At 37.3% G+C, this 13,829-nt stretch overlaps 1 protein-coding gene across 2 annotated transcripts in view; it reads right to left on the reverse strand.

The window, feature by feature from the left end:
- TRPM3 (transient receptor potential cation channel subfamily M member 3) overlaps positions 1 to 13,829 on the reverse strand; it is a 142,940-nt gene that overhangs the window by 109,807 nt on the left and 19,304 nt on the right. For both annotated transcript variants that reach the window (XM_017736449.1, XM_008635367.2), the window contains exon 6: positions 12,538 to 12,709. In XM_017736449.1, coding sequence (XP_017591938.1) covers positions 12,538 to 12,709 — 172 coding nt within the window. The remainder of the gene's footprint in view (positions 1 to 12,537; positions 12,710 to 13,829) is intronic.

The following is a 13,829-nucleotide window of genomic DNA, read 5'->3' on the forward strand; positions in this document are numbered from 1 at the left end:
GTAGGGAAACCTTTTAAGTTCAGGTGAATTATTTTTAAATGTCTGAAAAATTATGGACATCTGAGAGTTACATGGAGGATTTATTTTTAAATTTATTTAATTCACTGTTTTTTCAGCATTTCTAGATGAGCTTTGGTTTCAAAAAATCTTTCCTCCTTTTCCTTTTGGAAGATGGAGAAAAGTCTTGTTAGCAGTATATCTGTGGACTTGAAAATGGCTGTGAATAACTATTGTGTTATAATTGTGATATTTAGCTAACTGTACTTATATTTCAAGATGATAAATATCTGATTGCAAAATCAAGGGTCTTCCAACTTAAGAGTGGTCTCTGCATTTTTATTCTGTGTTATTAAAAATAGTTTGTTAAGTAGAAAGGGGATGTTTTTTCCCTCAGATTTTCAAAAGAAATATTTAGTTTGCATTTAATAGCAGGTATGTCTGAAACATCTCATACTAACTGGCATATTACTATTTAATAAGCTCTTCAATTCACATACTGAATTCTTAATATTCAAAACTAAAGGTAGCCTCTCATGACTGCATTAATAGAATACAGAAAAAAAGTTATTATTTTCACTCAATATAATGATTCATGCAAAAAAAAGAAGGAGTACCAAAGACCTGAGGCTCATCAGTATTCCTAATTCCTAAGAACTTGTATTTTGAGTACTTCAGTAAGTACGGATTTTTGCAGGGTAGATTAGACTGCTTAGTGTTTCACAGTGTCAGGTATTGTGGATACTGCTGGTGAAATTAGACAGCAATATTGTCTAAAAGATTTATGTGGTCAACTTAAAGCTTCATTACTGTGTTATTGCCTTTGTGGTCAGCAGCTGAGCCAGTGAGACTTTCCAACAATGCTGATTCCAGGAAGGTATGTACACATCAGAACATTTTTCTCAATGTGCAGCAAATAGCACTTGTAGGCCTTCATGCTGTTATAAAAAAAAAATAACATAATTTCCCCCTTGACACAGCAGTAATGCATAAATACGTGAATTAAAATAATAAAGTAGAAGGAATGAGTAAATTTGGAAATGGAAGGAAGGAAAGCTGCATAATGTCTGTGTTGTGTGAAAAGGCACTAAAAAATATCTACCATGCTTTGCAGAAGCTCTACTTAGTTTTCCCTGTTCTTGGAAAAACATGAATATTTTATATTGTGTGAGTATATTTATAAATAATGTATAACTGCCTTATAAATTATTACTAATTCTTTTAGTGAAGAGCTAAGTATGAGTTACCCACGTTCTTATAGACCAACAAGTGAATAAAATACCTCATTTACTACAAAATGCATTTACTACTCATGTTTTTAAGCATGCTTATAAGAGTAACTGGGATATATCGCTATGTTGTATACTATCTGTAAGTTCAGCCCTGAGTTCAGTCAAATAAAACAGAGGCTCTAGTTGACTACCCCTGACAGAAATGTCTCTAATTTCAGTATCTTAACACTGGGTGGTGGTAGGCACATCTGAGCTGATTTCCTGCAGGCCACCTTTGCTCCTTCATCGGGGTCAGATATGTTGGTGTGAGTTGCCCTATATTAATTTCCTTTTTCTACCTGGAAATTTTGACTGGAGAGTTTCATAATTATTTGGATTTGTTTGGGATGCTGGGGCCTCTGTCTGTCCTGCTGGAGGAGTTGCTGCACAGAGCTAGCACAGGAGTGGCGTACAGCTGGGAGCCTGTGTCACACCTCATGCACAACGTGCAGCTGTACAGCAAGATCTCCAGAAGCTGGAGGCAATGGAGGAACGTTGGGCTTAAGGTACACATAAGACAGAATCACTGTGTACATACTGAGAGAGCCCAAACTGTCCCAGAGAAGGGGCAGAATAAGCCTGCACAAACCTTCACAGGATGCACATGCAGACAACCTGACAGCTCAATGTCATTTCCTAACAAGGCACACACTGATCACCTGTGCAATGTAGAAACAGGATTCTCAGCCTTCCTAGAAAACCTGAGCCTACCCTAGGCAAGTGCAGGGATGTAAGAGGCATCACTGAGCTGGAAGGGCTCGTCAGGTCTTCAGGAAAGCAGGTATATTGCATGAGCAAGGAGCCTCCAAAGTTTTGCACAGGCCTACGGTCCACAGATTGCTAAATCTTCCTGCACCCAGATGTACTGTGGATGGTGGGGCACAAAAATTAGCGGGTTTTTTCACTGGTCATCATATCCTGGGTTTGCACGTGCCTATCTCAGATAATGAGACAATGGACTCTTAGCAGTAGAAAATTCCTATGACAGGCTTTAGATTTGTTTCAGACCTTCACCTTGTGTGCACCCTGCAAAAGATCTACCACTTGTGGGCAAGAACTACCTTTCTAACTGCAAAATTCTCTTAGGGTAATGGCTTCTGTTAGCGGTAAACTCAATGGTCTCTTACTTACTGACAAATAAACAAGTCCAAAAATATGAATCAACAGGTATATCCATGTTAGAGTTCCTACAAGTGTTTGCCAGTGCACGGCACATGGACAGGCACATAGACCATTTTGCACAAATGCTCCATAGTGTAAAAAACCCTTAATTGCATTGAACAGATGACGTGTTCCCAGATACAGGCTATTAATTCAACAGATGAGGTTATACTTCAGGAATTTTTAATGCAAGCATTGTTTATCTGAGGTATTTAGTAGAAAATCTCATTTAATTTTCAGTGGACGATTGATGAAAGTGTTGTGAAGTTCAATAAAAATATTGATGCAGTTAGAAGAACTTTGACAGCTTTAAACTACAATTTGATCAAACATGATCTTAGTTTTAACCTAAATACATATGATGAACTATGGTTTTTGAGGGGATATTGACTAATAAGCCTTATTCATTCGTATTTGAAACATGGCAAAATACCATTCCCTTACGATTTTTTGAGAGGGTTAAGGCGTCTTGAAACTCCAATAATAATTTGGGGGTTCTGGTAAGTTAATGAAAAATTAAGTCCTTAGCTCAAGAAGTCGTTTTAGAAGTCCAGTTTCTAGGCTATTGCTGTGCTTCATGGGACAAGCAGAGTACGCAGCAGTGTGATGTATTAACAACGGCTGAAAGAAACACACCACACAAAATCTGTGGCTTTCAGAAACATTTCAGTCCAAGTGTTTGCATAGTGCTTGGATATCCTACTGCAAGCTACCTACACAGAATGGATAAACAATTAAACATGACCTGGAATTTTAATATGCAGAAGTCCTAGTGTAAGCCTAAAAGATTGAGGAAAATAATTTTTAATTTCTCAAATAATATTTGCCTTACAGTAATACAGAGTCAACAAATACTGCTCTTTGGTTGTTAATACAGCATGTCTAACCACATGGTAAGTGATGTTTAAAGAGATTTAAAATGGTATTGGATTTACAACAGTCGTTAAAAAGTTTGACCACACAAATATGTCTGCTTCACCTCTGGATATCTATGTGGTACTCCATCTGGACCCAACTGGCTCAGAAAGGCTAAGTGTAACAGAGAACATCCTAAAATAATCCAGATCCTTCCTATTAGGTTACACTGAAATAACATTACAAATTGGGTTTTTTTCTAGGCAGTTGTTTTCAGCCTTCCAGCCTTTTTTGGAAACACCTCCTGATGTGTATGAAACCTTTTTGGCTAAAATATCAATAGCAAATAGCAAAGAGGTAAGATCACCTGCACATACAATATATCTGCATGCTCCAGCTCTGCAAATCACACCTGCAATATATTTACCACTAGAGCAATTACATTATTAACTATTAAGTGAAAATAACTGGAAAGGAAATGTGTCTTGCCTTCACTGGATGATGGAAAAGAATGCTGAGTCTTATTACCCAGAAGTACAGGAACATCTCCCAGATGTCACAACTAGTTCAAGCTTAATTTCACATAGCTGCACTTTTTGCAGTCAGCTCTCCCTTTTCTTTGCCCACTGTCTCCAGCATCTTTGCTAGAGCAGAACCTCTTATTCCAGACACGGCAAAGATAAGGTGGGTATTTCTTTTAATCCTTCAAGAACTGTTCAGTAACAAAAACAGAGAAACTTACTGATTAAAAAACAAAACAAAACAAAGTAGAAAAAAAACCGCATTCTACTCTTTTCTGAATACCTTTAATAGTTTTTATATCCAGAAATTAAGGGGAGCTTTCATTTGTTTGGTGAATTGTTGCATGCCCTGTGTCTAGAGAAATCAAACTGATCTGATAAACCAATACAAAAAAGTCTAAGAAAGTTTGCTGTGTTTCTGAAATTCACAGAACTATTGGATTATGTGTGGTGGAATGACACACAACCACTACTAATAAATGTGGAAATTTATTTAAAATAATAAAGGAATAGCTTTTTATTTTAATTCTTTATTAGAAAGAATTCCTAATAAAGGAAAGCGCGCAACAATTTGACTTATTTTTTCCTTTCTATTTATTTTTTGACTTTTCTACTACAGGGTTGTTGAATATCATTTGCTATAATTTCCTTTTTATTTTCCTGCTTCCCAAATTTAAAATCAGTAGTATGAATTTTATTTTGTTCATCTTTGATTTTTTCCTCTGTAGTTTGCATTTGTTCTCCTTGCTCCTTAGTTAGTCTCACTTCCATTCTGCATTCTTATAATTTCCCTTTGGTAGCTCAATCACATTTTCACTTCCTCTCTGTCTCCTTCTCTTTAATCCATAACCTTCCTTCATCTCCTCTATTTTTAGTTTTCCTCTTTGCTAAGAGTATGATCGTATTACATTTGTCCCAGTCTGTTCTCCTCTCACTTCTGCCCTACCTTACTACTTTCACTATTTTCATTTGTTCAGTGCTCCTTCCTCACCTCTCTAAATCCACCTGTTGATGAATCTGCCATTGTACCAGACCTGTCATTGACAGACAAATTTGTGTACCTGACACCTGAAACCATATCTTCATTTAATACTGGACTGATCCAAAAAAATTCTCAAAGGGAAATCAAGGATGGTAACAAGAAAAGATTTGTGGTACCTTCTTTTGATTTTCGTACTTGTCTTTGCAAAAGGACAAAGTTCAGAGAGTTCTCAGAGGAAACATGACATGGGAGCAGTCTATGTAAGACTGAACTCTGGGATTTGTGAGCCTCACAAGCATCCAAGTAACCACCCACTTGGTTACTTTCTATATAATGGCAACACACAGTTCAAAGCTGGCACTTCAAGTTCAAAGACACACACACACACACACACAAACACAGAGAGAGAACCTTTGTAGATTTCAGTCAAAACCTGCCATATCTGTCCTTGCAGTCAAATGCTTGCTAGGGCAGTACCAGAGGACCTAACTGGTTTCACCCTTCTTGGAGCTTATCGCCCACAGGCAATGGCCTAAGACACGCAGGAGCAACTACAGTTTCAGAAATTCTCACATTCTGTCTGATCTTCCCTGGAGCTTTCTCTGGCTCCCTTTGAATGTGAGCACAGCCACATATTGTACACCGTACTTTAGAAAGTTATCAATCACACTGTAACATAATCAAATTCTATACTACCTCATATTACATATTGAAGTGTTTTACCTTGTTGTATTTTGCTTATTTTTCAACATATTTGACACTATATAATCTCAGAAAATTATCCCTTATTCTCACCTGTTTTAGAAAACTACAGCAGGTGAGATACAGAACAGCAAAAATTTGGTTAAAATGGATTCATCCTAAAATAATATTTCTAAGTTTTCCAGCTTTAAGAATTCAATAAATCTAAAATGTCCAAAAATTAGGGAGCTGAAATGAGCTGTACTCTTTCTCTTCTGTATAAATCATATACTTATTTGTGAAAAAACATATGTTTGAAAAAAAATCATCTGTTTAAAGTCAAGTCCGTGAACAGAATTTATAGATCCACTTGCATGGGTGTATTGTGTGCTTCAAGAATGGTATTTAACCTAGTGCTTTCCCAGCCCTTTATGAGATATGTTTGTCTCCAATGCCTGATCAACAAACATCATGATGCTTTTGATGAAATAACCCCAAGTTTCCAATCTCTAGCAAAATCTGAAACGAGTCAAATTTCAGAGAGTTCTAGGTTTTACTGAAATTTCACAGGAGTCAAATTTTCAGTCTTGCAGCAGACTTCCTCCCCTAGAAAGTAGTCTGCACCTAGATCTTCCCAGCTATGTAGTTATGAAAATGCATCTAGGACTGCACAGAACATGAAGAAAAAATCTGAATCAAATGAGAATTCCAATGCATTTGATGATGATGTAATGGTCAGAGAAGATGCCAGTGATGACAGTTGAACGTCCCTTTGCCTTCCCAGCCCCCTTCATATATTCTCAGGCATAGGATGACAAAGGGAAGTCCACGGGTCACATGAACAGGTATTGTTGACATATTATCCTGTCTAAACTGCCTTCTTTATCTAATCAAATCACCCAACTTTATCCATCAATTCCTTACTCAGAGGCAACTTTTTCTCACAGGCCTACTAAAACTCAGCTACATTAACCGGCTCCATGAAGAAGAAAGACTAAATACAAGGACACAGGTCCCAATGCCTAGGGTCTGTCTGTTTCTCAAATAGCATGTAGTGGAGGTAGAGCAAACCTTCAGCACCAAATGGCATGTTTAAAATTAGAATAATTGCAGCATGACAATGAATGGAGTAAAACTCGTCATTAAGTGCTATGTGGTCTGGATCTACATAACCTAAGAACTTGGTGTGGTCAACTTTCTAATAAATACCAATATGCTTCAGTGTGTACGAACTGACCTAGCAGTGTAAAGTGGTTCTTGTAAGCTTCAAAAAGGCTAAAGAATGTATTGATTAAAACATTTATAAAACATTAAAAAGTTAAAAAAATATATAAAATAAAGCAAACTACTTCAAACTTTCTGACCTTTTGAAGGGGTCTATTTCCAATTACACATACACTGCCTTTACATCCTCTGGCTCAACATTCTGGTTTCAAATATGTTTTCGGTTACACATCCACATTTTTACATTATTTCTGGCTCTCTTAGAAATGGAATTGTTAAAAATACAGAAAAAGGGCTTTCTTTTTTCTTTACTTTTTTTTCTTTTCCTGCATAACTGTTTCTGAAGAAGAAGGTAGTGGATAATTTTATGAAAAGAAAAGAGTTTTCAATAGAAGAAAAAAGTCTTTCTTCCTCATCAGCACAGGCTGGACTCCTGCAGGCTAGGTGACATTATATATGCTTGTTATCGTCATTCCTCATGCTAGTGTAGTCCTTTTGCCTCATTTCATTCTTTTCACCTGCCTCTTTCCTTCTCTGAGGTTATGTCTCATACTATAAAATGTCAGAAATCTAACAAGTAAGGGAGAATCCTTTACATCATTAGAGGAAATATTAGATCTTTTTACATTTTAATCTATGATGGGAGCTGTTAACTCCAATTTGAACATCACTGCCTCACTGACTGGACTCCATCCATTTCCAAAGCAAATGTCAAGAACACAAAATCTCTGTCAGATAGTTACAGAGAACAGAAAAGTCTGGTGGTATTCTGACCAAGATTTTAATATTTTGATGGATGAAGCCTTCAATATAAGTAAAATACCTGGATTTAAAAATAAAATGTCATTAGCATGTGGTCAGTATGTTTCCAAGGCCATTTGTCAGGTATGCAAATATCACACTAAGCTTATTTATTTTGCTCTTCGAGCCACGACATTATTGTTTCCTGACAGATTCCTTCCTAACACATGCTAAACACAAATTTAATTACTGGCACATATGTGGAGTAAGTCATGAAATGCACATGAAAGACAGAAAATGACTGTATGTTTCCCCAAATGGTTATGCATACACAAGAACATGCTGTAGTGCATGCTGTGCTATGCTATGTGTCATGTCCAGATTCTGATATTGCTGACAAAATTATACATGCTCTTTTAAAGAAAAACTGACAATATTCTAATTAATTTACAACACCTTTCATTCAAATTAAAAACTTTCACATAGGCTATGTTCAATGATCATTATATCTATAAATTATTTGTGTCCTTGTCTTGTGCCTCTGCTCCAGTAAGAGTATTCATATGAAGGAAAGTAAGCATCTGTGATGGAAGTGCTTGGCAACCATGCTGTAAGCTCTTTAAGGACTTGAGAATATTTCAGTCAGCAGTAGCAATTCAGTTAATAGCAACAACTATATCATGTGAAAGGAAGGCCTTAGTGCAAACAGAAGGAATGAACTCCATATAATAAAAATGCGAATACGAGTGCGGAGCAAAAAGGGAGAAGCTTTAGGAAGGATTTTTGAAGATTCTGCAAGTCCTGGTAAAGGCCCTTTTTATGTAATATGAAGTAATTCTAGACCACACTTGTTAATGAGAAAGCATTGCTCCATCTAATCACAAAATGAGTGAAACCCACAGCATGTCAACCTATTGGAGTGACTTTGTCTGAAAATGATTAACAGTCCTCAGATCAAATGTATTAGCAGAGTTGCTACACTGGCAATTACTCTAATCTAACCATCCGTGGAATAGTAGGAATGAATATTTTATGTCTTGTAACTTCCAACGCACATTTTGTAGACAGATTTCTTTTATATTTCTGGTTCAAGGCGTGACTGATGTGCCTACTGCATGACTCAGCAATATTCTTCAGAAATGGTAATGATGTACATCTTAGCAAATGACCAGGCCATTCTACAACACCTTGGAAAAAATAGTTTGTTAGTGCCTAGGAATGTTACAATTGGAGAATTTGCAATAGGTCATCTCTAGTAATTAGATGCTTCATTTATATGCTTTCTCTGTTCATAGATTACATCATCTGTTTGGCTAAATGAAGCTACAGACAAACATACTCAGCACTGAAAATACTCCTCTTTGAGAAGAGACTCAGATTTGGGACCCTCAGAGATCAGTCTATATGTAACCTGTCATGCTACAAACAGCTGTGAACTGTCTTGTGCTCAAGGCAATGAGACAGAGTTTAGTCTTTTGAACACTTCCAGAAGCAGTGAATCAGAAATCAGTAAACTGGCTGTGGTGAATTCCATCAGCCTCACACACTGTAGAGCCCCTCCTGCCACAAAACGGTGTAAGCAGAGCATCAGAGATGGAAAGACAACTGCCCTCCACTTCCTGCATCTCTAAAAAATCACCCCACTTGAGCTGGGAAATTTTATTATGTTAAAAGTCTCTATATCCTTGTCCTGAGAATCTTCTGCTCATTAATGCAGTATTTCTGGAATAGGATGGACTCCATATTTCAATGTAAAAACTTTCACATGAACTATTGAATTAACTGTGTAATGCTATACAAATAAACTATATGACAGAAATAGTTACTAAGATATCTTTCCTTCCTTCCAGTGTATATCTTCAAGTGATCTCTGTGCCCTGAAAATTCTGCAAGAAGTCCAGGACCCAAATGTTTGTGTGGATTGGAAAGCAGAAACATTTCTGATCAGATTACTTTGACTATTTCCTTTTGATCTTGAAACACTTTCAGAAGAGCTCTTCTTACTTTCAGAATTTTATACTACAAAATGATAGACTTTGAAACTCCGGGTCTTTGAGACAACTTGCGGCTCACTTCAAGAGATGGTTGCTGGGCTGTGTTAAAATAGTCTTTGTGAAAGTGAGAAAAACCTGTCAAACTGACCTCTAGGTAATTGCACAACTGAGTGACTCCATGCTGAACCTGCAGGCTCAGGCCACAGATGACACCCTCTGCTCGTCTGAAAAGCATTTTTTAATTCCTGAGTATTTGCTGAGGACAAAATAAGAGCAATGAAAGTGGTAAAACCTGAAAAGGTAGTGGAAAATGAATACTCAATAAAATCTTCTTCCTAGTGTTCATAAGGCACATAATTGGAGATTATTCTTATTCTTATAATTCTTCTTATTATTATTCCTGTTCTTATTCTTATTTAATAGTACACTTATTCAGGAAATCAGATACTGCTGAATGACTGATAATGATCCCATATTAGGAACAAAAACAGCTGAGACTTTCAGAATTATCTGACATATTTGATGCCCCAATTTAGTCTTAAATTTTATAAAAGGGACTGTCACTGTCCTAGTCTATTTGAAGGGAAAGCTATTTTCTGTGTCTTCAATATGTGAGAACAAGTTTAAAGCTTCCCTTTGTGAACAGCATGTGACCCCAAATATCCAGGAGAGCTATCACTGCACTGGAGAAAGACATAGTTAAAGCAAAGGAAAATAAGTAAGAAGAAATGACAAGCCTAGCATGTAAAACTCAGGCAGGCTTAAAAATAAGAATAAAATCTACTTTCAGCACTATTGGCCAGGGACAGGCTGTGAAATAGAAAGTTACCAATTGTTTACTAGTTCCTAAATCTGTTCTGTTTGCTAGAGCAGACTCTTTTTTTAGTGATTAACTAAAAATTGCACCCTTTCCTGACTCTTCAGCAAAGAAAATTGTGACTCTGTCAGTGTTTTCCCTCATTCCACATGCTTACAACTGGAATATAGTAAGTAATGACATACATGCATGGCTGCACAGACTCCCATTTGGATAAAAATCCCTTGGCAGCAATGCCCTGTCATGCACAGGATGGAGGATCTACATTGCTCTGCTATAAATAAGGGTAAAGGAAAGCATCGGAAAGTGGCCATCTGTTTAGCTGACCCAGCAAGGCAGGCGGTCTTTCTCACCCATATGGCTAACTTCCTATTAACTAGAGGGTGGGCAGGACTCAATCACCCTCTTTTAAAGCAAAGAAAAACAAAACATGGCAGAAACATTCTGGATGTCACTGAAACAAGATGTACAAATCTTATCGGCAGTCTTCTTTTTGAACAATTTTTTCACATTTCTATTTTGAGGAAGTGTTGTGAGATCCAAGTATCTTTGTGTTTATAAGACAGAGAGGGAGCGAGCTGTTAAATGGTAGAGAGTTTCTGTCACAGAGGAAAGTGAAAAGGAGAATGCTTACTCTTGTCTATGTCTGGGGTACTGCAGAAAGAAACCAGAAAAGAGAAATCCTTCCTTTTTTGTGATTGAAGAAGTCGGGCAAGCATTTGACTTGAACCACCAAATCTGGAGTTCCATCCATCAGTCACTTTTCAAAAGATAAGCCTCTTGACCAAATCTGAATTAAGTCTTTCTAAAGAGATTTATTTTTTAAGATAAGATTTTGCCATCAAAACATTGTGCTGTAAACTGTAAAAGCTCACATTTTTCTCATAAATGCCTTCAAAAGAATTGCTATTTATGCCACAATTTCACATAGTTTCATGACACGCCATTTTCAAATGTGCATTTTTGTTGCTGGTTGAGTTAGGATTAGATTATACTATCTTCATCTGCTAAGGAAGCTCCTAGGCATGCACCCACTGCTTATGAGGCACACATTTTGTGCATATCTACATAGTGCTCTCTGAGAACAAGCAATGTAACTCTGACATCCTAAAAACAGTAAGCCTGTAGTGCGTGTAGTTCATGCAATGGTGTTGAAGGCTGTAAATGGAACATCATTTCAATTTAAACAAAGATTATACTAATCATGCAGAAAACTTTATCAAGCATGAAGAACATACTAGTTTATATTCACCCCATTGGTTCTGCCTGTAACTCCTTGTCATCTGATGTCTGAGAGCTAAATGCTTTTCCTAGTCTCACTCCAGTTTCACATGCCTACGTCACAAAAAGTTTCACCATTCCTCAAAACTGCATGTTTAAAGAGAGTTGTTGCACAGCAGAAAGGCTGTGCATATGATCACTTTTGAAAAACTCTATCTGTTTTCATTCTTAAAGAAATCTTATGGAGCTACAACCCTGACGTTCGTGAGACCAAAAACAGAATTGAAATTAAGTCCCCATCTCAAAGCATGTGTACACTACATCAAGCACATGTACACTACAGAGATAATTTTACTAACATTGAGATATCGTATTTTATTTTATCCAAGCAGAAATGCTTATTCAGGTGACTATTCCTTATTTTAGGCAGGAAAGTGATACATGAAAAGAAAAAATATAACTTTGAGAGAAAAACTGAGGCTTCTGTCTGATCATGATGTGATATCATCAGGATTGCAAAAGGTGAAGTGAAAGGACCACCTAACCTCATACTGGTTCTGGCTTTGGCTAATGACAGCTCCCTAGGAGAAACTAATAAGCAAAGTGCAAAGGTATAGTAGCACTTCTACGGAACACTCCCACAGCCAAAAAATATCAGTGGCTCTTCAACCTACAAAACATTTATGAAAAAAAAGCTCTCCTTTACTTTTTGTCACCCTTTTCTTTAACTGTATTAGTTTCACCTTATTCTTTAGTGAATGAAGGACAACCTAACTGTACACAGTCATATGGAAGAGAGGCTACCAAAGACGTAAGTGGAATCTGAACCTTAACCAATACTGCTTGAAACTTAGCAGAAACAAATCCAGTTATTTGTGCTGTGCCTCTACCCACTGCACTCTAAAATAAAATTTTATTAACATTGTTCATCATTATTTGCTTTTCTTAGCTCATGCTCACCATAGACAGTAGAGCTACTCCCCCAAATATGCAGAATTATTGCTTCTTTATGCTGAGTGGTTTTTATACAATTGCAATTTTAAGCAAGAAATACAAGCAACATGTTACTCACTCGTATTTATCTTCTGAAGTGAAATGTGCTTTTCCAGGTGTCTACGAAGCTTCACCTCTGCTCCATATTTACCAGTAGTACCATTGTCAGCCAAAATGAAATGAGAATGCATGCTGTTGAGCACTGTCAACTTGCTCATGGGATTGGACATTGTCTGGTATGGTCGGACCACCTGCATTTGAATGACAGAGGAAAAAGAAGGTATACTAAACAGAAAAGAACCTCTGAACTAAATCAATTCAAGATACGAGCTGACAAGATGAAACAAAAGAAAAAATCAAAATTACAGTACTGCACTTGAGCATTACTGTCGTTTATGTGTACAGTAGAAAATGACCTTAACACTGCTCTCTCAGATGCAGACATGGCTTAAAGGGTTTTCCATGGTAACGTTTCAGTAGCATCAGTGTTCACTGTTTCCTTTTAAAATCCAGCTGATGGTCAGTGGATCAAAGGTCTGGGTGACTACACACACACACACACACTCTGTATATCCTGCGCGGTGCTGACAGAGCAAGAGCATTTTTGTAAAGTCTCACCTTGCTCTGACCAAAATCTTTGATTCTCCCTTCACAGACCCCCACCCAGCCTCATGCCTCCAGTGTTGACTCATCCAGAGCCACCAGCACTGGAGATACTGTACGGACACACAGGTGACTTCCACTCTTGCAGAGGTGTACACATGATACTACACCACATTTTCAATTTTCTTGGAAAAAAGTATTGGCCCACTCCATGCATTAGTAAAAAGGCAGTCATTTGTGTTCACAACAGCTTTAGAAAGTTTCCGTTCAATGGGGAATTTGCTTCACTTCTTTTATTTGATTTCATCAGGAGAAACCGTGCAGCAGACTGAGTAAACTGCCACAGAGTTACCCCACTCATATCCACCAGACAGACCAAATAGTAGCACTGGGCTGCATCAGGCTGTCAGGTGCTTCGGTGGGTGTCTGTTGACATGAGTAAGACTGTGCCAACATGGCAAAAGAAATGGTGCTGTGTCAAGGCATCCTGGCTGATACTTCAAAGGTTTTCTAGCAATACTGTTCCCTGCCTTTCTGCTGTTGTATCTTGTCTTTTTGGAGAGATGTAACTGAAAATCTGAAAAATGAAGTCCTAGATGAAGAAATTCTGTAATGTCTTGTTAGAAAACTCAGCTGGGCTATCCTTTATCTGCAAGGAATTTTCTTCAGAGTTCTGACATTTTTCATTTTTCAGGTCTTGTGCTTTTAATGCACAAATGCATACACTCAAAATTTGACATAAATGCTTCCAGACAGAAATATAATAAG

Source organism: Corvus brachyrhynchos, unplaced genomic scaffold, assembly GCF_000691975.1.
Source record: "Corvus brachyrhynchos isolate BGI_N302 unplaced genomic scaffold, ASM69197v1 scaffold716, whole genome shotgun sequence".
Classification (NCBI taxonomy): domain Eukaryota; kingdom Metazoa; phylum Chordata; class Aves; order Passeriformes; family Corvidae; genus Corvus; species Corvus brachyrhynchos.